General features: G+C 40.7%; 1 protein-coding gene across 5 annotated transcripts; it reads left to right on the top strand.

Moving 5' to 3' along the window:
- The first annotated feature begins 1,202 nt into the window (after positions 1-1,202).
- Positions 1,203-23,619, top strand: LOC117238554 (transcriptional regulator ovo). Of its 5 annotated transcripts, none has more exons than XM_033503560.1 (11): positions 1,203-1,471; positions 1,581-1,896; positions 17,470-17,888; positions 18,399-18,870; positions 19,198-19,747; positions 20,044-20,342; positions 20,486-20,715; positions 21,331-21,468; positions 21,697-21,996; positions 22,855-23,013; positions 23,446-23,619. In XM_033503560.1, the coding sequence occupies exons 2-11, from the start codon at positions 1,764-1,766 to the stop codon at positions 23,569-23,571; spliced, it is 2,826 nt and encodes a 941-aa protein (XP_033359451.1). In that variant the 5' UTR covers positions 1,203-1,471; positions 1,581-1,763; the 3' UTR covers positions 23,572-23,619. The 5 variants fall into 5 exon arrangements, with proteins under 5 accessions (XP_033359451.1, XP_033359450.1, XP_033359449.1 ...); XM_033503559.1 differs by having other exon boundaries at positions 20,011-20,342; positions 20,486-20,694; XM_033503558.1 differs by having other exon boundaries at positions 20,011-20,342.
- The last annotated feature ends 1,502 nt before the right edge of the window (positions 23,620-25,121 follow it).

Genomic DNA, 25,121 nt, shown 5'->3' with positions numbered 1-25,121 from the left:
GAATATTACGCAACATCTGTGACATGTTTCCACAGAACGTTTTTATTCCAGTTCTGACAACGTATCTTTTATATTTTTAATATTAAAATTATTATATTGTACCAAACTTAAAGAACCTTTAAAGCTTTTTATTCGAAGTAATTTTAACGCTTTTTTAAATCTGATTTTACGTCGTATTCATTTTTCTATTTATGTAATAAAGATTGTAATAAATTTACTCACGCTTAAAACACCCTATAGATACGTAGTTAGGCGCCTATAGCACAACAACATAATTCAAACCTAAGCCTCTATGTGTACATAATGGATAGAGCCGAGTACCTAGCTTTAACAATGAGTTAAGTCCATTATAAACTAGTATACAAATACGTATCTAGGTTGTTTAGTGAAGAATCATACGTGCAACTGCAACGAATCGCACGGATAGTGTAGATCCGAGAAAGTTGTTCCTTTCTTCTTTGTTGTACATGTTAATAACTTTAGCGCGCTGAAATATTCGTCGGTCATCCTCACGGAAGTGCTGTGCATCGTTGTTCACGATCTCGAGAAAAGCTCGTATGTATCTAGAACGACGATCGTTTGTTCCGAGACCGTGCATCAACGACTTTTCGCAGGAACGGGGACAATTTTGAACAACCCGCTGCGCTGTGTGAATGAAAAACCGGTAGTGCGTCGGCGCGACCGCGTTCACGCATTTACCGCAAAATGAGAAAAGTGTACAAAAAATATCAACCCGTGTCCCGGGTGACGAACAAATTGACCACCGTAAAGACAATATACAACGGAGCAGTAAAAGAATAAAGGGAAGAGGATAAGAAAAAGGTAAAAAGAAGAAAAGAGACGAGACACGGTCAGGATAAAACTATAAAACGCGTCTCTGTTAAAAAGAGACGCGAACACGAGACGAGGGAGGGAACCGGTGCGAGAGGAGTGGCAGGGGAGAGGGACCTCGTACGCTTCAGCACACGTACGATGCTCCGTTACGCGCATGCGCAGTCCCACGAGCGGTTTCCATCTCCAACAGGACACCGCGCGCCACAGCGGACCCCTCACACTGCTAAAGCGACCAAATAATCCGGATGGGCTGTAAAGCACGCCAGCCGCGCTGGAGTGGGGAAAGTGGGGCCTGTTGGTAGGGTAGCAAAGTGGGGAGAGATCCAGTCGGTGGTGGGGACAAGGCCCCGACCGAGCGAAGAGGCAACGAAGTTTCAGTTGATCGCTAGAGTTCGACCGTTAATGTGTGCTCGCTCGATCTGTGGTCCGTGTCGAAGATAACTGTAAATCCGCGACAAAGAAAGACGAAGTTTTACCTTGGACTAACCGAGAACAGAGAGGCTAATCTATCTCTGGACTTCGCGATTGGCGTGTATCGTTGTTAATAGTGACTATCGCGGAAACCGAAGTGATCCGAAAATTCGCTGGTTAATATTCAAGATATTTCTTTTTCTCAAGGTGGATTTTAATCAGAAGTGTAAGTACGTCTAGCTCGCAACTAGAACCATTGACACCACTGCAAACTTGAAATTTCGTTTTGTAACCAAGTGTAACACTTCGCCGTATATTGCGGTTCTTTTCAACAGAATCAGTGATTACTGATCGTCGCTAGAATTACGTCCTAAGAGACGAGAAGACACTTCGAGAGATACCCAGAAGTGATTAGTGTGGTTGATGTCTCTGAAGAACGCAACTGTGGCCGACCATGGGAATGGTGCCTGAAGCCTTAGGGTGAAGTGTCACGTTAACATGCGCTAAGGTTCAGCAGAATGCCGAAAATTTTTCTAATCAAGAATCGATTGCATCAACAACAATTGAGACTATTAGAGGCACACCACGCCGGGAAGAATTCATCGACTAATGGTGCCGAACCTCTCAGTCTCATTGTGAATAAGCATCAGTGTAAGTAAACTTCCCTTATTTTAATTAGCTCCTCTTGATGCCGAGAAATGTACAGTTTTCGTTTCAACTGGGAAACTAAATTAGCAAATTTTTAGCAAATTTTTAGCGAAATCTTTGTAGCAAATTTTATGTACAAAATTCGTCGAGTTAATAATGAAAGATACAAATTTTGAAAATAGAAACGAGTGCCAAAATATTTTTATCATAAATATATCTTTTTAATACATCACAGCTGCGACATTTCATAAAGTATCTATATATCTTCTATGCATTCCGAGTTGTCAAGTTTTGTGACAGATCGATGTCTTTCTGGCAGAGATCGCGATGCAAATTTGGACGATGACCTCGCGAGAAATTATAACAATTTCTCCCTGTCGTGATGAATGTCGATCCGCCGAGAAGATTGCGAAGCCGGTTTCGGTAGTTCATTAAAATTCTCGGTTTTCTTCGACTTGGTTAGACTACTTTTTTACACTCGGCTCTCTCATGGAAAAAAAGAAGTGCGTGCCCGAGAATATTTTAGGGCAACCCCGCAGGTGCAAATGAATCGGACGCACAGGTGCCGTTGCAATTTAGGAGTACGTTTGCAAATTTGATTTGCAACGCTATCATTATCTCGCATTTCGTATAACGCGTTATTGTTTCATCGTTAGTCATCTGCATCAACGTTCGAAAACTAACACTTTTTTTCACTGTTTACAAGTTCATATCAATTATCAGTTTGTCTTTCCTTATCTAAAAGTTATTCAGCTTGATTAAATTTATGTACGAAATGGAATTTTCTTTCAGTAACATATGATTGCTGTATATCATATAATCAAACCAATAGTAATCATAAAAAATAATCTATCAGTTTAAAAAAGAAACTGAAGCTAAGATCCGATTATTATTATGGATTTCGTAGCGATCCTATCTCTGTTTTAACGCTTGTCAACTTACTCTTTGTAACGGTTATTACCAAAGAACGGTGTAATACGTAAACGACATGTACATTTATCGCGCATTGTACGCAATATCATTTCAACGAACTTTAAATTAAACAAGAAAATAAATTTTCACGGCGAAACTGCACATATACTAAAAGTGTTGTTAAATCGCTCGAGCATTATTTCAAGCAAAACAAACCAATAATGTACACGTGTCACATTCGTAACTTTTACGTACTATATATATAGAATTTCGTGTTTTAAATATTTCAAGTGCGATATCGATATTGATTTCCAGTTATGTAATTGATTGGAAGACAGGTTAATTGGCTTTTTAGCCTGGGGCGCCTATTCGGTAGCATAGCGCGAGATGATAGCCCGACGCGGTTCTTTTACAACGGTATAGTGAGTAGACAGACCGACGAAGTTGGTCCTAAACTGGTTTAGAAAAATGACTGGAACCGGTTCTTCTTTTTCGTCACTCCTTCTTTTTTCTCTCGCATCACGGACACGGTCGGTCGTTTCGAGAGCTGGATGTCGATGGCCTCGTATCGATTATCACGCGCCGCAGGTGCAAATTTACTTTCCGACGACGTTACTCATTAAGCAGCTCGTATATCAATTAAACGTACGAAACCCAGAACGCGTAAGTTTGCCATCCTCAAGGGAACAAAATAAGCGCAACTATACCTCGATAACCGAAAGGGATCCTAAGATCCTAGGAACTCGCTGTTAACAGAAACGCTTACTTGCGTTTCTCGATTATCACGCGATAAATCAGACGAAATTATTCGACGTTCATTAGCAATGACTGCCGTCCTTCGTGCAATTGTAAATTTGCTTACCGTACATTTGACGACATTAATTTCGCGAAATAACGCGAAAAATCGACGAGATAACACCGGCCGGTGTAGAGACGCGGACGCGCATTCAGTTAATCTGAAATTTGACTTAATTCGGCGCCGCTCGGTAAGAGTTCGATAACGATACATCGATTTTCTCTTTCAACTTTAATTCAATTGTACCGTAAAAAATTCATTTTAATGCGCTGCATATGGATCGCAAAACGTTGACTCAAAGATTTATCCTTGATAATGCGGAGCAATCGTTACACCTTCGAGCTGGCATCAATGTACCGTTAACAGCTAAAGATAAAGAGACCATTGAATATTAATACGGCTAAAGTCGTCGTACTTAGTAGATTTATTACGTCTACCCGTTAGATGAGATTCAATGATTTATCAGAACGACAATCTGTGCTGGAATAGTCTGACGCGTTGACGTGACGATGAAAGCACTCGACGTGTATGCAAAACGCGTGCAGAGTTTTTCTAGACGTATCTTCATATTTACGCATCGCGCAGAGATTTCTATGCTCGACGAGCCACTTCCACGTTCGAGCCGGAGACTTCGATGCCCGCATACGCGGGACGTCACTATACTTTTCACGCGCTTCGTCGTAGCATAGTTTAACCGTATACTTAACATGCGTACGCTGACATATCATAGTTATCTCATTGATCGAATAATATTCATTCTATATCGATATACAAAATTCTTTTAATTCGTATCCTTCAAATATAAAATCTGAAATTGGTTTCACATCAAAGTATAAGTAATATCCAAGGGAATGATCCAAATAAAATTTCAAATAATTTTATCAAATATAATTTAAAACGACGTTGGTTTCTGTTTCTTTTGAGCTGTTACACGCGAATAGACGAAAGATATCGAATGAAATTTGCGTAATTGGCTGCAAAAAAAGGAACAGGTTCAAGCACGAAGGAAGCATTCATTGAGAACGTAGCTCTTTTTTACGCACGTTTCACTTATTACGGTTCAATTTGGTCACGCAGGCGTTACACGATATTACGCAACGCGTTACAATAAGAATTTTCAAGTTTCGCACGGTTCTCGCGCGAATTGCGCAACGTCGGAGCACGGGAACGCTCACGAGTCGATCGTCAATGTCTGTAATTCCACGACGGCCAAGGCGAGCTCCGCGTACCGGTGTTAGAATCTCGTGCCGGGTCGATGGAGAGGGAGTGATAGAAGGACGTGGCCGGTTCGAAGTCGTAAATAGAAAAGCGACCGGGAAAAATCAAACTCTCACATTCCTTGAATCAGAATTCTTATCGAACGTTTTGCTGCTTGCACTAAGATTTATCGTCGGTTGGGAAATGGACTATAAGCGAAATAGCGCTCGCGAAGAATACAACTTATGAATGAGCAGTTGCATATTTAAAATTGATCCGAGTTCGATGATTTCTTCATTTCTTAGCAACACTTTGGATATATTTGGCGAAGAAAAATCTCTTGCTCTTTTCTCAAAACCACAATGAATGTTGCTTTATATGAACTGATTGTAAGACAAATAGTTTATATCATTGAATTTTTTTTACTCATATAATAGGAGTTGTTTAGATTTAGGTAAATAGATTCAACCAGTAAAATCAAGCGATACGAATACCAGATCGGTTACTATTTCCTCGAAATAATCAACGTATATACGTATAAACAGAGTTCTACGGTATTAGGTTAATTTAGTTTGTTTCGTGTTAGTTCGAAAAGTCTCGAGTCAATACGTTAGATAGGTACAACTGCCGATTGTTTTATTCAGTTTAGAACACGCATCCTATTTAGATGTTAGCCGCAAACCGCGTCACAAGTTGCCGTACTATCACCGTGTGCGTGGAATGTGTTAAATTCGACGCGATGAATACGAATGCTGGCGGCGAGCATAACAAAACATTGCCCTTAAAGTAGAATTGTAAATCGAAAGATATATCGGTATGATTTAACCAACTATCCGAAGGTCGGGGAACAGAGAACAATTTCGACGAAACGTATGAATTTTGTTTCACCAAGCTGAACGAGATTCGCGAAATATACCATTTAAAATCGTGTCGCTTTCCAAAGTTGGCGTATGCAGAATGGTGTGCGACTAGACGAACGTACCAGTCAGAGGCGGCGTTCGGCTGTCGTTGACACGTAGGGTAATCGCGCACCTGTGCCAAAGACTAGTACACCAGGATGTGCAGTCATTGTGACGAATTACAATGCACTGCTCGCGGTGTTCATCGTGCGTGCATTTCGAGGCACGCGCGTGTGCGTGTACTGGTATATGGGTATCAAAGGTACGGGTTTCCTCTAGCAATGGCAATGACAACCGGGTGAAAAACCTATCAGCTCTTCGCCTCTTCTAATTACTCGAAATACTACCACAATGTAGGCGTTCATTTCGTTCGTTTATTTCGATGAAAAACCTAAAATATCTCGTAAAGGACTGAAGCGTTATCGCGTACGTATATTTTAATTAATTGAAACCGGGTAGCTGAATGACTAACAGAAATCACCGAAGGACAGCTAAATGATATTTTAAGAGGGGATGATTTAACGACGGAGGTAAGTGTCGCGATAAGGAACATCGGTTGGCTTTGAAACGACACAGCGTGGACCTGTGGTCGCGCGGAAAACAGGTTCAGCTCGTGGTCGAAAGCAGTGTAAGCAGGTAGAAGACAGAACGTGGCTACGTCGTCTGGTTGCTGCACACACGCGCGACTCACCTGTTCACAGACGTTGCACGCACACTTAGCTACGGTCGCCGCACAGAAACAGCCGTATTAACGACTACCGTGCCGCGGAGGCTAATGGCGCAAGAGGGCCGTGACCGAAATTCTTTCGAAGCAAAGGGGCCAAGTGCAGAAAACGCTCAGCTCGATAAATCTGTTGCGACCGCCACCGAGTCCTTGCAAGAACGCGCGCTACCACCTCCTCTGATTTTCTCTTCGAGTTCGCGATCATTCTTCAACCATTTAGATAATGTTTAACTTCCTTGGAGGTTTATTTTTTTCTCAAGGCAGATGCATCGTTGCACCTGTAACCAGCCAGTTTCTCCAACACTTTCGTTTGTTTTCGATCTACGCGCAACGCTGTTTCTACTTTTTTTCTTTTCGTATTAAACGAATATCTTCTTCATCCCCTTTTTCTTTCTCTTCTTCTCTTTTCTTATTTTGCATGGCTGTTCGATATCTTCTCTTTTTAAAAGACTAAAACTGTTACGAATCAAAGATTCGGTTAATTTGAATCGGAACGATTGTTCGCTGCTAATATAACACTCGCTTTGAAGCAAGATACAAAACGATGAGAAACCGCAAAAAACAAGCAGGTGTATCGGTGAAAAAAATGGTGAGAGTTTCGGCTGAAGCGTGAATCTCTCTTTTTTCTCCGTTCATTTCCATCCACAATTGCAAAAAGCTCCACGAGTCAGAGGAATCGGCTTGCATTCGCGACGCGTGTTATTACGCTCGGCGAACACTGTAATTGGGAAGCCGCGGCGCGGCGACTTGGTCGCGATCTGCCGACATCGTGAGCACACCGGCATACGTAACGTCTTATTCAAAGATCATTATTCTAACTAATATTCGAGCTGATAAACATGAAACGACATGAATGAAAATGCAACAGCTAATATCCATGGTTTTCGAAGTTTTTCTGCCGCTCTACAAACTTTTAAGTAGCCATTCGCAAAGGAAAAGCTGAAGCAGGTATCATTAATCATCGTTGCAACTTCAATTACGGTTAATCTAAATTAGAAATCTAAGTGAATCTGATCACGAGATTTATCGCTTAATCGCCGTGTTATATGCATCTCTTGAATAGATTTAGAGCGATTTCAGATCTTTTAAATCTTTTTCTTTTCGAATCTTTTCCAATTTCCTCGCAAGATATTCGAACAATCGATTATCCAGATCCTCTTAGAACTGTTTCAAAAAAAAAAAAAAAAAGATGTTTCAACCAAGAATAAGTTTCGAAATTATTAAAAAAATCTATAAAAAAATATTTTGAACCGTCAATGTGTTCGCCGAATATTTTATGCAAAAGTATTATATCCGATACGAAAGACGCGAAGTCGCAGCATGGCTCCATTGGCCACGATTTTGCCATAATCATTGCTGAATAGTGACGGCAAGGAAAAAGGGGGGAAAATTTTCCGCGTTGGTGTTGGAACTACCGTCCGCGTTCGTTTAATCGTGTGCCAGTATCGTACCGGTTTTTCCTGCGCATTTCCTGCAGAATGCAACGAGAGGTGGAACGCGCCGATTACGTTTCCGTATGTGCAACGAATGTCAAGGCTCAGCGTAGGTCTCGAAAACACGTTCTACTCCGTTCTCCATCGTTCTGTGTTCGCTACGCTCATCACGCTCTAATCAATGGAAAATGACAAAAAGAAAAAGAAAAAAAGAGAAAAGAAACACGGTAGATAGGAGAAACACTTTAGGCTGTTTGTATCTGTAATTGTGATTTGCGGTATCGAATCTTTTCATTTTTTCAATGCACACAGAGTGAATTGTCGTTCATAATATTGTGCTAAAAATTCCACTGTTCAAGCCTATAACATTGAGTGGAACTTTTTACCTATCTGAACCCGTTGAAATAAACAGCGTATATAGATAATAGAGATTCACCAATTTCCCTCCTTGAGGATGATAAGAGTTTACGTTCAAACAACAATTCAATGGTCAGGAGTTCGTTTAACCGTGCATTAGCGAAGATTTTGTTTCAATATGATAAAATTTCGTTATGTGAACATCACTTACTTGAATGAGCTTTTAGTATAACCGATTAAACGCGTTCGTTCTTGAATCCACCTACCCCAACATAAGCTTCTAGCAACGTGCACGAAAAATTGTAGATATCGTAGAGACTAGGTTAGACCCTAAGTTATAAACTCCATCGATATAAACTGCTTGTCTTACAAGTTCTTATAAACGAAGTTTTACTCTCATTATTTTATTACTTAAATTACTGTAGTAGAATTCCAAGCATAACTTAACTGGACAACAAAGAAACTATGAAGTTTCTGGACGTCTATACAAACATTACATTCGTTGTAACCTTCGTCGAGCGTTGTACGACTCTAGGTCGAACTTTTATTTCATGTTTATATTTCGTACTTATCATTTTGTCAGTTCGCACGTGACGTATAACTGTTACGGTAAGATTGCCATGCCACGTCAAATATGCCGCCCGAACGATAAAAATTTTTCATCAAGATTATTTCAACTTCACCGGTCACATCGACAGCGCAATGCGTAGCGAGACCTCGGTGCTCTGTCGAAAGAATTGCCTGTGCGTCCAGTAGTAGTTGCATTTCTCGTCGCAACTTTTCACCGAGCGACGAGAACGACCGCGGAAGATAGTCTGCCTTGATCTTCCGTTGTGCGCCTCTAGAAAGACGTTGTTCACGAGAGAAGAGTCGCGTTAGAAGGAGGGAGGCCACGGTCGGAGAAGAATTAACGGACAACAGGAGGAGGGACAGCGTGCACGGTTCCATTACATAAGGCAACCGTGTAGCTGCGTGTACAGTGTCACCTTGCTGTTCGCGATGCTTCGACCCACGCACAGTACCGCTACGCAAATGCTACGCAGATACGGTGCAGCTAGCAGCTAGCCTTCTCTGTCCACACCGACTCTCCTCCTTCGACTCTTCTTTTCACGTCTTGTCAGTTACCTCGCGAAGTTTAAGTCAATGAAACCGATTCTTTGCGGGGGATTAAGCACATAATATCGAAATAGACGCGCGTTCGATAAGGCGCTCCGTTCGTTGAAAAATAAGGGGCACGATCATTGATTTTGTTTTCAAAATGTTCAACTCTGAAACTTTAACGTTATTCAGTAGTATTTTCCTTTTCGTAGTTCAGTGTTTGTAAATATAACGAAGCAGTTCGTTTCAAAGATATTTCGTAATGGCGTTCTTCTTTTTGAAACTTCGAAACATTCAACTTTGGAAAACTGACAATTATTTCATAAAATTTTCTCCCATATAATTCGAGTTTCGAGTATTATATACATATATATATATATATATATGCCATAAGAATTACACTAAGTTATCGATCTTCCTAACAGTTATTAGGAACACACATAGATTAATTGAGATCCAGACTTGTAAAATTATACGGTGGAGGGAACAAGCGTGACAATAAAATACCATGACTTATACATAGTATATTGGACTTATTTGAATTGTATGAGTTTCTGGAAATTCTAGACGCTGCTCGCAATCTTGAAGCTGTCAACGTGACTTGGCTGACATTTCCACAACTCCACCATATATACATATATAAGACGTTAATAAATAATCAACATTTTTTTCCAGACTCTCCAAGCGTCGGATATACTGCATATAAAATTTGCTTATCTATCCACTCTTATTTGTTTAGCTGATCTATCACCGACACGTTCTTTGAACAATTGTCAGACAACGCGGGCATTTTTCGAGAAGAATTTTTAAACAAGGAGCTCCATCTTCAAGTTGCCGCTTTTTTTTTTTGCAGGTCCACTTTAACTAATTGGGAGTCCAGTTTCCGGGCCACCGGACTACGAATATTAGGTTTAACACATTTTTCTTACATATTTTAGGTGCAAATACTTTACAAAGCCAGTTAATACGATTTTAATGAGTAACATCGTTTAACTTTAAACGATGCGCCAGAAAGACTTTCAAAATAGGGTCTTCTTAATGATACGACTCGTGATTCATAAAATATGCAGAGCTTCCATAATTAACACAAATCCCTGTGTACATTTTTATGGGCTCTGCAACTATTACGAATAAATTATTGCATTTTATAATTATAATAATAATTAATTATAATAATAATTAATCCCTTGCGGACGAGTGTCGGCATATAGCCGCTCGTATCTGTTCACAGTTCCGAGTACTTATTTGGAGGTGTCTGGCGTACTTCTATTTTTCTGAGCGATAATCTTATGCGTATTTACGCATGGGTATAGTAAACTAAACAGTAATAACATTTTGATGAAAGAAAACTATAGATCTTTAGAAATCTTATCTTCCGTTTAACGTAAACTCGCGATGTAGGATGATGGTCGAGTCAGGCCGAACTTCAGTCTTTCAATGGCATTACCAGACGAATCAGCAAGCTTTTTACATATTTTATATATTTTTTATAATACCTTATACACGATGCCTAAAAAATCCAGAAAGCACATGTTCGATAATGATAATACAAATATTATTTTGAACCTGACATAGAACACGACGACAGTGCTTCAGACAGTGAAAACGAACTCCGTTCAACAAGAATACACAACAGAAATAGTGACAGTAATGAACTAAATTTTGAAGAAAATAATACAAGTTTCGATAATGAATAATGCAATCATTCAGCGTATATATTTTCTCAACTGCACACGCCAGTACCTCCACAGCGACGCTCGCTCGACGAGCTGACCCGTCCGCAAAGGATTAAAAACGATACACGCTTTATCCCTTGATCATCGTGATAATCAACCGACATTGATTCGATGCAAGTATCGCATCGGAACAATTATTATTGGCGACGCGCATTCTTGCAGTAGTCATGCCTTATTGTTCGTGTACGTGTGTTGAGCATGAGTTTACTGCCGAGTTTGCGCTTCGCGTCTGGATCTGATTCTTCCATTTGATTTTTCCCCCATTTTAATCCCCCATAAGCATAACCTGGATTTTTTAATTTATGTAATTGTGATAGTCATAGTTATAGTTATCTGAAGTGAGCAATTACTGTTATTTGTGGTACCTTTGATCAAATTCTCTATCTTTCGATTCAGCAAAGCTTGACATATGACATATATATATAACATAACAGTATTATATATATATATATATATATGTCATATATATATATATCATATATATATTATGTATACATATTACAAAGGTTGCTATTTACAAGTTAAAATATCATGATGTACATGTTACTTTTTACTGAATGAATTTGATTTTGATCATATCACTCAGGAGCGAGCATCAAAATTACAAGCGCAAAAATTATTTTCCCCGAAGGAAGGAGTAAAACGATTTCATCGAACGCTCTCCTTCTCTCAATTAAAATTCCAAAAGGCGGGACAACCAGCTACTCTCGTTAAGGTTCAAAAGACGACGCGTCGCGAGTTCGAATCCTCGGTATGGAGCTCAGCATTTTGAAAGGGTGGGAAAACCCAAAATTTCTCTAAAAATTCCAAAACACGCTACAAATTTTGTAGCAGTGCAGAGAAACTAATCTACTAACTAGTTTCGAATGTGAAAATAGATCGGCTCGAAGTAGTGGGACAATGGTTTCTTCCAATGTAATTACTTCTGGTTCACCGCAGTAGTCAGATTCGCGACCGATAAAGCGAATCTAGCAGTCGTTCCAAACGAGCCTCGGAGTAATGCAAAATTTGCACTGTGAATCGATTACAAATCTTTAATGGTACGCTTTCGAGACACAAAGTTAGTTGGAGACACCAGTTAGTTGGAATGGCTAGAAAGTACCGAAGCGAGAGATCAGTCAGTGAAAGACAAAATTGGCGCATTGTTTGGGCTGTCTGTGTATCCGCGTGAACGCGAATGAACGATGGCGTATAAGCGGTGAAGGTTCGTAGCACCGCGGGTAGCCAAAAGGAAAGGAAAGGAAAAACTGGAGAAAAAAAAGGATTTAAGGGAGTGGTCGGGGCGTAAGTAGGTCGACTAAGTCGAGGCGTTCGATCGAGCAGACAACAACCAGCCACGAAGCTGCCGCCAGACCAATGGCTGACAAGACAGAAGCTTCTCCCGCCAGAATATCCAATCTGCCTCTTTTTCTCTCTGATCATGAACTTCGTGTTCGTATGATTCCTATAGGGTTTCGACGAAGAACAGTCGTTCTCTTCCTCTTCAGATCTTAAATCTATATATACATAGATGTTGTAGAGTTTTTCTATACAATCCTCGTAATGCTACAATCAATGATAATGTGATATATAGATATTGTCGACGATAGAAGGGATCGCTGCAGGAATATAATAATTTCATCTCCTAGTCATTGTTCTTCTTGCTATTCCAATTTGATATAAATTCTTCAATATTAGTAGTAACATCTGCATTTTCGATCATGAAATCTATTTACTTCTGTTCGTCTACGATAAATGTTATTGAAACGTTGGAGCCATCTCTTCGTTGCCCCAAGCCTTTCAATCGGAAAAAGATGAAATAGCTTTACGCTTGCGTCGTTTTTTAAGAGAAAACTACACAGTAGTGTTTCGTCGTATTTCGAACGTAGGCTACGGTTTAAAGACACGATGCAACTACTAACGCTCAAGACGTTGTATTTTTCGCTACGACAGCGCGAACCGAAGAACTAAAATGCGAGTCATTAAAAGGCGATAGATAAACGACCGGAGGAAAAAAAGCAAACGCGACGTCATTGCGTTCGTCATCGGAGACTCTTCAACCCGTTACTTTTTAACGTTGAGCACCGTGAGGCTCGGTCGAACGTTCTTGCTCGCCTTGGACCATATCTTTATAGCGATCGAGTTCGCGGAGCCTCATTTAAAATGGAACTGTCTATGCGGTGCGCTGGCTCAAGCTAAAGCATTATTATCATAGTATCTCTGTTGTATCTTCTGGCTTCTGTAACGAGGAAAACCCGTCAACTACGCGACAAAATCACCAGCGGGACGGAAATCGGAATTTATAGTAGGAGATTAAGCGACGATATCGTAAACCGCGCGGGTCCGCGCGCGATGCCGTTTACAATGACGCATACTCAATGTCACGCGATCTCCTAACGTTGATTTCAACTTTTCTACGATACACTTGCTCCTCGTTGACTGTCGCTTCGTCTTCTTCGTGACACAGCCATCTCTGATGACAGTAGCGACATCGGTCGTAATCCAGTACTTTCGTGAGATTTAGCCCAGAAGTTTCCTATAATTGAGAGATTAAAAGGGAAGAAAGACGAATCAATGGTGATTAGGTCGGTTTTGATCTTCGCGATTATAAATGTGATTTATTTCTCACGGGAATGATAGAATCTATAAAATCCAAAGGATCTTTTCTGTCTGTGATAAAACTCGAGAAGTGCTCGTTTCAATGTTGTAATCTGTTACATCGTTTACTAATGTATTATTTGACACGTACCACAACGCTACCTTGTACAAACTACACGACGAAATAATCACTCTGTGATAGAACGAGCACGACGCGGGTTTCGCGTTAGATTTCAATCGTTTAAAATTAGATACTTGCATAGATTCGTGCGACTTTATCATACTTGCATGGTAGAGAGACATATAGAGAACGTTAGTTTAATATAGAACGAACGTTACGAGGGTGTTGCGTACGGTCAAGGCTTGAACAGCTATCAGATCTTTCTCGTTCACCGAGAGACCGTTCGGTCTTTCAAGACTCCTAACCGGTCAGGCCTCCCCCCCCCCCATTCTCTCTGTCTCTCTCTCTCTCCCTCCCTCTCTCCCTCTCTCTCTTCCTCTCTCTCTTCCTCTCTCTCTTCCTCTCTTTCTCTCTTCCTCCCTCTCTTTCTTCGATCTTCGACTCTCGATAAGGATTCGAGGCGACTGAATCCTCGGTACAGCTAAATTGCTCGAAAACTCGCAACGCGGACAATCGAATGGGCATCGCTAGTCTCTCGGCAGGGAGCTGCTCGTTCCTGCCGAAGCAGACTCGAAGTACCGGTTCTTGTTTCTTCTTCTCGCTCTCTCGTGGCCTCCCTTTCTTCTTCTCTGTCCAGACGGAAGAGTAGAAAGAGGGAAAGAGAAGGATAGAGAATTCCTTGGAGGAGGGAAGACGCGACTGGAAGAAAAAGATCGGTACGCCGGTCACGAAGCTCGCGCAGGTATTTATAGCACGGCCCCGGACCTGTTCGAGGGATTTGGTCGGAGGATCTCACGTACACGGGCCGATTCTGTTTGAAGGTTGCTCAACCGCGAACAGAACCCGCCATTTTGGTTCCTCTCTACCGCGGACCCGTTGTTACCTTCGACTTGGAGGTGTGACGCAACCGCTTGCGTAAAGACGCGTCGTTAGAAGCATTCTCTAAACGTTTGACCCACCGTCTCTATAGAACCATGAAATCTCCGCTCGTAGAAACGCGTTTCGCCCCAGGGACGGAGCTGTCGCGATCGCTGCTGGTAGCGCTGGAACGAAGGACGTTCGAAATCCTAACGATGATGACAGGTGCCATGTACTATATGGAAATATCGAAGATCGGTTCTGATTGATAACAGTCTATTAGTATTTATTGCCTTGATATTCTTTAGTGGTTAAAGAAGTGACGAATTAAATAGCAATGAAAATTGAAATTGCTAGCGAAACGAGAGTTCCTTTGCCGAGTTTTCTTTCCTGAAATCCTCACCTATTACGAGATACGTAGATAGCTCTTCGATTATATTTCGATTCGGTCGTGGTATTTCAGTTTTTAAATCGTCCATTTCATTTCGTATTTAATTAACTTCTAACTTTGTTCTCCGCCGTGTTACATTTCTGCGATATGAAAAGATACAACGAGATTTGTATTATAATAAAGTCAAAGTACGCGCGGATAGATCATTTTCTGAAAAATAGCGGTAGATTGACTCACATCACTACGATTGTCAGTCGTAAGCAAGAAGAAACTTTTTCCGTGTTCGAATCGATAGTCGAAAGCGCGATCAAAGTTAAAAAAAGACGCAGAGTGGAAAAGGCTTTCCTCGTCGCTGGCCCCATATAGACGGCGCGCACGTGCTCACAAAAAGTAGCGTGTCCTCGCGACTGGTTTCCTGGTTTCCGCTCGAATGGCTTCGTCGGCCGACACGATGTCCTCGTGCTCCATTCGCGAAACACAGTCGGTGTCAAAGTCAAGAGAACGCAGACCCAAGCGTATCCCGGTAATAGAGAGAAATTACGAATGCGACTCTACGGCCAGATGCCTCAGCCCCGGCCCGACCGATCAAGCGATCCGAGACTGCGTGTAATTGCCTCTCAGACTGTCCTTGAAGGGCGCTCCTCCTGTTCGCGTCTGTCCGCCGTAAATATCATTGTCGAACGATGGAAAGTTGCACGCCGTTGCAATCGCGTAGCTTACTCGCTTTACTTGTACTCGCAAGGTTATCGTTATTTTATATTCAAGAGCGTCGTTCGATCGGGTAACGCGTGTAGCTGTAACGCGAGCTTGAACAAGGTAGCGTATGTGGAAAAGATAACCGTAAGGCGAAATAGATTGTCGACGTTGGTAGAAATAGCGTAAGCCAGTAAATTTCGAATCGGTCGACTTTCAACGTCGATCGTGGTCTTACCAATTGCTATGTAAACTTTGTAAGTGATACGGAAGACGTATTGCAAATAAATTGTGGTGTGCTTCTCTCTTCGCACGTTTCTCTTCAACCACTGAATTTTTCCAATCTTTTCTCGTACAATTTTTCGTACAGTTCATTCTTTCTTCGTATCTTTTATGAGGCAATTTAACACGTTGACGCCGTGACCGATATTCAGGGTTTTCTCTGTGAGGCGGCGCCCGAATGCACAGTCTGCTTCGTGGGGCGGTGCAGTGTCAGATTAGACTGTTCAACACGATCGCAATTTTTCAACTTTGACCTCAATTTATAGCAAAATTACAAAAGCTATACGATTCCTGTTGTTAGGTTAGGTTAAATTTTTTAAATGGACTGATAAAAGACCAGTATATATGCTAGCTATTTTCAAAAATCACAGGTATGTTATTGTTCAGGGGAAAAAATTATTGATCACCTTTTAAGTTCAGTGAATCCCCACAGAGAAGAAATGCCAAGTGAAAATAAAGTACTGTGCAAAAAACATTCACATTTTCTGCAGTTGTACCAAGGGTCCGCGAGTAAAACGAGACAGCGGTGTAAACAATGTTATAAACGCATTTCTAGAGTAAAAGGTAGAAAGTATGCCGCGAATAAAACCAAAAAAGTAACAACATATTGTGATCGTTGTAAAGGCAAGCTGGCACTCTGTCTAACATGTTTTAAAAAATTGCATAAAAAAAGGAAATAATTATGTTGTTTATAATATTGAATTGTTATGTTTTTACTATTGAATGTCTGTTTATAATGTTGAGATAAAATAACATATTTTGTACTACCTATTTTGTGAAATGCAAGTGTAATCCACCGTGATGCACATCGCCTCACGAAACAGACTTATGTGATCCACCGGCGATGCACGCCGTCTCGCGGGACAGGCTCGTGTGACCCATCGGTGATGCACGCTGGCATCAACGTATTAAACGGTTGATAGGATCTAACGCCCGTCACCGTTCATGGGAGAAGCGGTTTTTCGAATGAATTCTAATGGTAGCTTGGGTTTAATCGTGTGCGAAACAACGTTGCTGCTCGAGGACGAATTACGAGGCGGTGCGTGAAGGACGCACGGAAAGAGAGTATAGCATACGGTACCTACGAACCCCCTCAAGGTTGCTCGTAAATTCAACCATCCTGACTCTACGACGAGAGCCCATATTATAACCGTATGCTCATTACTTATTCCAGACGCATCAAGCATTAAAATTTTGTCTGAGTCGAACTAAATTTACGAATTTTAATCATCGAACAGTTTTCTCACCCAACGACGATCGACCTACTGCAAATGAATTTGCTAAGAATGTTTAAAACAAAAAAATCGGCTTTTAGAGCTAAAGCTTCATATCAACTTATTATCTTTTTAATTGTTTTTGCCTTTTTTTGATTCATCCAATCGTGATGATGCATCTAAATATTCCCAGAATAATCCAATAATCCAAACATAACATGGTCACAACAAAAACACTCGGCACGGGAATATTATGTAAACATAAGAATATTGAATTCAACGATACAGATCGCGAGAAAACAGACGATGATCGAGCAACGACCCCGGAATCGTTACGCAGCAGCAGTCCAGCTTCTTCTCCACCGCCACAATGGCAATCGAGCACTCCAACCGATACACCGCCGCGTCGATTCATCTCGAGTATTCTCGGCGGAGACGTACCATACGGGAGCAGAGGACACGTACTGACTAGGGCGGAACGTAAGGAATATAGCAGCCCACCGATCGTTCCCTCCTCTAGCGATGCTACTCAATTTCTCTCGAAATCGGAGAAGCTGGTGCTACCCAGACCTGACACTCCTCCAAAAACGCCAAGAGTCGAACCACCGACTAGAGTGTCAGTCATTCAGAGGGTGCCTTCACAAGGTCAGTCAACGTCTAGGAGGGAGGATAAGGTTGAAGTGCCACAAGTTCACGAACCGGAACAGGTATCTTCATCATGTTTCACTGGGTCTGAATTTCTAGTCGCTTGAATTTTGTCCATGCTACCTTGTTATACCTGCGTTAACAAATATGCTCCTCTCTACTCTTTATTTTAAGGTTTCTCAATTTTAACGATTTCATTTCCATGGTGTTATGTGTATAATAGTGTAAGCTATGTTGTATCTCAAAAATAGTCAACTTTCAGTGATACCAAAGTTATCACTGAAATGATATCATCACATGAAAGTTATGGCAGTCCGCACATGTATAACGATCTTTCCATATTCACAAAAAAATACAAAAAAAATGTCATAACTCGACCGAAAATAACTAAAACAATGTAGAAGGTGTTGGTTGTGTGCATCCTTAAATCATTACTCGCTTGTTATTCATAGAAGCTGGAAGGAAGGGCATTCCTGTCTATTTATCTCACGCATACATGTACTCATTAATTCTGATGTAACCGCCTGCGAAAATCTATCATGACAGCTAACACAGAGGACTTATTTTTTCAGGAACAGCCAATCGATTACGCTGTGCCGAAGAGAAAGGAAGAGGACGAGGAGCGAGGTCGCGAAGGTGCAAAAGTATCGCGCGCGATTGGTAATTCAATTGCCAGGCCTCTTCTAGCCATGAGATTATCTGGTCCTCAGGTAGTTCACGCAGCAGCAGGTCACGGAAGATCTTCAACTTCCGGTGGCAGCGGGAGTTCCGGTTCTAGCAACGGGTCTAGCAACTCCGGTAGCTCCTCTTCTTCGAATTCAGGCGGAAGTGGTAGCTACTGCGGAGGCGGGGCAGTCACAGGTGGTAGTGGAGGCGGTGGAGCTGTAGGCGGAGGCGCTGGAGGTGGAATGAATCCTGGTGGAAACGGTCGCGGAAATTACGGGCCGAGTTCGCCACCCACTGGCTCTTTACCTCCCTTCTATGAGTCCCTCAAGGGCGGGAATAATCTGGCAAATTTCGCAAATCAGTACAACAGTACTCAAGGTATGATAGCTAATAATGGCTACAAAAGATATCTGGATAAGTGCTATTGTATTTATTATATATTTACATACTGATTAATTAGTAATATTTTGTATAATGTATAATAATATATAAAACTATATAATATATAAAATATCCAAAACGAAATATTCGTTCCTTATGTATAATAACTAGTAGATGATATAAATCTTCCCTTAGGTATAATTTCTTTAGTTGTATTCATAAAATTATGAATACACAAATATTCGCAATGTATTACTAATCTATAAATATGCTATACTATACCATAAGTCAATTACTAATATATGAATAAAATGATTGTCTCAGGAAACGGGTATTTGACACCATCACCGGCGGTAGGAATGGACTGCGACGCAGGACAGCAAGACATAAACTCGCAGCATTCTCAATATAATGCTCAAGAGGGCAAGCAATATTCTCTTCTACAGAATGTGTGCGCATCTTATGGTTTGACACTGAAGGAGGAGGAAGATCTATCCGCATACAAGATACAAACAAACGATTTGCTATCGGGACATTATGGCGCTTATGATATGACCGACACAGGAATGATGGTAGACATGGTGACGGGCGCCGTTGTAGATCCTCTTCAGTTCACCGCTACCTTGACCTTCAACTCACCCTCGGATCATACCGCTCTTCTTGAGAGTCTGAGCGATGCCGCCGATTTATTTTTGCCGAGGCTACCAGCTGAGGATGGTAGCAACGATCTTCTGGAGGAATCTTTGCACTCGCCAGCTTCGGCTGGAAGTGGAATCGGCCAGGACAGCGGGCAAATGACCACTCCCGTAGAACCGAGCGTCGATCCTTTCCCAGAGCACAGCATGGCCTTAACCAGAGGCTTCGACACGTCGAGGTAAGTACTCGCGAACAATCCTTTACTCGGAATCGAGCTGCTTTCGATGTTCGCACGCGATACGCCTCTCTAACGTTTGTGAATGTCACGTGTTCTGTTGCATTGGAAATCGAGACTGCTCTTTGAACTGGACATTGAATCGTAAGAGAAAGCTGTAAAATTCGCTTTATTAAAAAGGATTCCGAGGAACCAAATGAGATGCGCTCGAAAGTTGTTCGTCGACCGTCGTAAAATAATACAAACAAACAACCATCTCTGTTCAGGAGCAGCTACACAGCAGTTCCTCAACATTTCAGTTCGAAATTAGGGCTGACCTACGCTACAGCAGAGTCAAGTTATCAGCCCATCGCCAAGGAACGCCCAGAGCTCGCGCTTCACATTAATCAGAACCCCCAACACCACCCGGAACCGCAGTTGCAACAGCTACAGATACAGGTGCAGTTGCAACAACACCAACAGCACCAACACCAGCACCAGCAGCACCAACAGCATCAGCAGCAGCAACCGCCGCCGCAGCAGCAGCAGCAACCGCCGCCGCAGCAGCAGCAGCAACACCAAGGACTGTTGAGTCCAGGATTAAGTTTTACCGGTAGCGGTTAGTGTTTATATCGCCTCTTTCCCTTCGTAAAACAGCTTGTACAAATATCCTATAGTAAAAGAAACTACATCAACTGTAACCATAGCTTTACTGTAATGTATTTAAGGATAAAGTTAACCATTTAATACTATTGATGTTAGGTTTGGAATTAGATTCTGCCAGTAGCGTTGGTGGAAGCTTACCAAGCCCAGGAGCTGCTAGCTGTTCTTTGGACGCCGCCTCGACCAGCACATCGCCATCCTGTGCTCTGATGGAACACGCACCAAGCCCGGCAGCTGCGGTGTCCTCTGCGTCAGTAAATACCGTACAACCAACTGGCCCTGTCGGAGAACCACCACTGACGCAACGGGTCGGTGTACTACAGCAAAGGGTAAGCACCCGAAATTGATCCAGGCAAAAGCATACTTCTCGTCTACGAACTTGAATACGGCTAAGAGTATCTGTATGGCATTGTTGGTGGATCTGAAAGCCCGCCTTTTCTTCCTCTCCTTTCTTTCCTTACTGTCCTTTGTCTCTTCTTACATTTCAGCTTTCTTGCTTCTTTCTTTCTTCTCCTTTTTGCTACTCCCTTCTTTCTTTTCTTCCTCCTTGCTTCCTTCTTTCTTCTCTTCCTCCTTGTTTCCTTCTTTCTTCTCTTTCTTGGAGTCGACCACATATATTTACATTAAATGTTACATTAAATGTGCTTGAAAAGATATGATTTTATAATAAACGCAGGACGCTATTCTATGAAAACTAGCAAGGAACAGACCTATGCCTGTATGTTCCGAAATGCTTAAACACTGCCATATAAATGATTAAAAGCTTCCAAACGATACTTATTTGTAGAATATTTGGCTTCGATCAATTCAAACGCATCAACGTTTGCTCGATAGCACAATTATGCAATGCCAATCAAATAGAGTGCTTCATCCATTACCGATTGAGTTACAAAATAATAGATTAAATGGGTTAATACATAAAGCTAATCGTGATTTTGTTACAGCTTGGTCTTCCTGGTGACTGCCAATTGGAGTTTGTAAACGGCGGCCACGGAATTAAGAATCCTCTGGCGATCGAGGGTCAGAGACAGGCTGCGGCTACTCGCGAGGAAGAGAGAGCAGCTCGACCTCCGCCTGGCAAGGTAAACGTCATTCTTTGATGTTTTTCTTCACCATATATCGCATATTTTATTAAGATTTGCATTCCTCAGGCAGTAGATTTAGTGCTTTACACACCTAGATCCCAGTTTCTGATTACCGTTCCAGTTTTGTCGTTGTTACATATTTCATGCGGTTGATATGTACTTCGCAACATGAAGAATGACACGAAGAATATTTTTAATAAATGAAGAAAATTCGTTGATTTTCAGGATGACGATCCAAATCGTTTCACGTGCCGCGTGTGCACCAAGAATTTCAGCTTGCAAAGACTGTTGAATCGCCACATGAAATGCCACAGCGACGTAAAACGTTATTTATGCACATTCTGTGGCAAGGGTTTCAATGACACGTTCGATTTGAAGAGGCACACCAGGACACACACCGGTGTTCGTCCGTACAAGTGTAATCTCTGCGAAAAGAGCTTCACGCAGAGGTGCTCTCTGGAAAGTCACTGTCTTAAGGTTCACGGTGTTCAACATCAATACGCATATAAGGAACGTCGCACAAAGGTAAGGTTCAAAATTCAATCAACATACAACAATATTTTCTATCTTTTTTTAAGTCACGACGGTCTTGTATAATAGTAAATCACTTGACATAATTATAAAACAATAGCTTCTCTTGACGTTATCTAATAGAGAAACGCGTGGTTGAATTTGCAATAAAAATATATATCGAAATAAGTATAAGTATAAATAACTTATTTAAGTTATTTAATTTATAAATAAGTATAAATAATGTATTTATACTTATAAATACTATAATACTTTATATACTTTATACTTATAAATACTATAATACTATATATACTTTATACTTACAAATAACTTAAATAACTTATTTATACTTATAAATATAGGTATAGTGTATGCTGATTCAGATCCTTACTCTAGCAGTGTTAAATTACACTTGAGAGTGATAGGGAGCACTTTGATACATTTACAGCAAAGGATATTACCAACAAAATTAACCTTGGTGTGTAAATGTAGCTGAAAGTTACAAGAGGCAGCAGTAATAATCTACTTATAGCACTTTTGTTTCTAGACCTTGTAACCCAAAATAACATTCATATTCATAGGCACGATAATATAGACTTTTCCTTCATTTGATATTTTTTCTTTTTTTTTTGCTTCATTAATTCTATTTTCTTCGTAACGGGTATATAAAAGAAAAGATGTAGCGTTTTCCTAGAAGTAATTACAATCAACAGTTTTGAAAGTTCTGCAATTTATATAGCTTGAGCTTTTATCAAAGAGAATAACCAGAAACACATAAGAAAGCGGCGATATAACACCAATTTCTGGATATAAGATTGTAAGATTAAATGAATATTAATTAATGCCTTTATTTCTGTTCGTTTCATTCAGGTATACGTATGCGAAGAATGTGGGCATACGACGCAGGAGCCAGAGGTCCATTACCTACATCTGAAAGACAAACACCCATACAGCCCAGCTTTGTTGAAGTTCTATGATAAGCGACATTTCAAATTTACCAACAGCAATTTTGCCAACATGTTGCTCCAGGTGCGCAGATAGACTCCAATAATACCGTCGTATAAATAAATAATAGAATAATATAAATATAAATAATAGAAAAAGAAACAATCATAAGAGGTAACGAGAACGTGATCGGTAATTGTTTGATTTTGTACCGTGTGTTTCTCCGTTCCTTGGTAGACAAAAAAAAGAAACAACGTTTAAAATTACGAAGTTAGATAGATAGGCAGGGGAGGGTGGGAAGAAATACAAAGTTGATCGAAATAGTAAACGATAATAAATTCATAAGAGATAGAACAAAAGGATATATGTTTATATATAAATATATGTATAGATAAATATAAAAAGATGATGTGTAGGGTACGTGAAGAGAGACGAGGAAAAAGAAATCTGTTATTCGAACAAAAAGAATAGCAGAAGCAAGAACACGAAATTGTTCTTCGTCATGTAACTCTTCAGGGTGGCCTGTTGCAACGGGACTCGCGGAATACGGACAGCTGCGTAAAATCAGCCTCGAAAAGCCTCGAAGCACCTCTTCAACGTGCCACGACATTGTTGCACCTGAGTCGGGCTTCCAGCTTGTGATGATGACTACAAAGACAGCGAGAAGACAAACAAGAGGAAAAAGAAACGGAGGAAAGAAGAACGAAGAGGAAGGCTGACTACGATTTTTTAGCTACTCAACTGGAAGGCCATCAAACGCATCTTGAAATAAACGTCGCGCGAAAAGTACCTGCAGATGGCCCCCTTAAGCGGTGATACACGACGGCGTCGAGGGCCGATGACGATCAGATTAATTGCGAGAATCACGTGAATCTCATAATTATCCACGAGATTTGTATTGACCCGTGAATCCCAGAGCATAGGCATAAAAAAATAAAAAGAAAGAAAGTATATTTGCATACACAGTATTGCCTTATTGAGTACACGATAACTGACGCATAAGGTTTCATCAACCACGTATAGGTAGATATATAATATATGTATATGTGTAGACTATGATATTTAGGTTACAAAAAAAGACGAAAGTCAAAGTTGTGAAGAAAAAAAAAAATTATACCCAAAGACTCGGATCGAACGTTTCAGGAATGATGACCATTTCTTCTCGTCGACAAGATTTCCTTACCGCGAGATGGGATTACGCGGTCCTTTTTAGAACGTTTTTTTTTCCTTTAGCAATACACGGCAAGTTACGTTGCTTTCCGACTTAGAGGGTAAACAATTACGTAGAAGTATCTGACATTTGCACGAGACCTGTGTCAGGTATTTCTCAAATTTTCGTTACACCGAGATAACGATACATATTTTGGTAAACATATCGTGTCTTGAGATAATTGTTCTTATTTCCAATCGTTGCGTTTCGATTGAGGCATTTCGGAGAAAAGGGGAATGCAAAAAGAAATTTTTTGTTTGTTCTTTTCTTTTAAATAATAGACGCCTATCGGTACGCGCTTTGGGAAATCTGTGATATAATAACAATTTTACTCATTCCTCCGCGCACAAGATTTCGCTTATTGCACCTTGGTTCTTTTATGGGACGAGCACTGTCATAGTAAAGTGAGATTACACGATATACATATACACAATTCTTCACGGTGTTTTCTGTATACAGAAAATCCCCTTCTTCTATTTATTTTCTGATTTCAATCGTTAACATTCTTTTTTATTTTAAATTCGATATGATTCATTTTATATATCAAATTTTTTTATATGTCAAAGGTTTTATTACTTTTAATTTCTTAGTAAAATTAATATATTGACAAACGCCAAAAAGGCAGTGCATATACAGACAAACATAATGGGGTTTCGTGCAATTCTATGGTGGTAGGTTATATGATTACTTAGGCGATACATGTATAACAGCGTACGAATCTGTTCGCGATACGATTTATCGATAAAGTAACAATCCGAGTCATCATCGAGGCACTTATACATAATTTCGCGAAAGCTTAAATCCAGGTTATGCAAATAAGAAGATCTGCTGGTAGCAAACCGAATTGTACTCCGCGAAACGGGTATATACACTTTTAGAAACACCAATTGGATTCTGACTAAACTGCACAATCGATATAATGTTCTTATAAATCTTAATCTATCATATTTTGCCGTTAAACAAATCAATCTTTCGAAATCTA

This window comes from Bombus vosnesenskii, unplaced genomic scaffold, assembly GCF_011952255.1.
Source record: "Bombus vosnesenskii isolate JDL3184/JDL3185 unplaced genomic scaffold, Bvos_JDL3184-5_v1.1 scf7180000013542, whole genome shotgun sequence".
NCBI lineage: Eukaryota > Metazoa > Arthropoda > Insecta > Hymenoptera > Apidae > Bombus > Bombus vosnesenskii.
The sequence above is the reverse complement of the archived record's forward strand: the minus strand, read 5'-3'. Positions and strand labels throughout refer to the sequence as shown.

Coding starts and splice junctions, on each gene's coding strand:
- LOC117238554 (XM_033503558.1), top strand. CDS start 1,764: ATGCCGAAAATTTTTCTAATCAAGAATCGATTGCATCAACAACAATTG. Junction 19,748..20,010: donor AGAGGCTTCGACACGTCGAG/GTAAGTACTCGC, acceptor ATCTCTGTTCAG/GAGCAGCTACACAGCAGTTC. Junction 20,343..20,485: donor ATTAAGTTTTACCGGTAGCG/GTTAGTGTTTAT, acceptor TATTGATGTTAG/GTTTGGAATTAGATTCTGCC.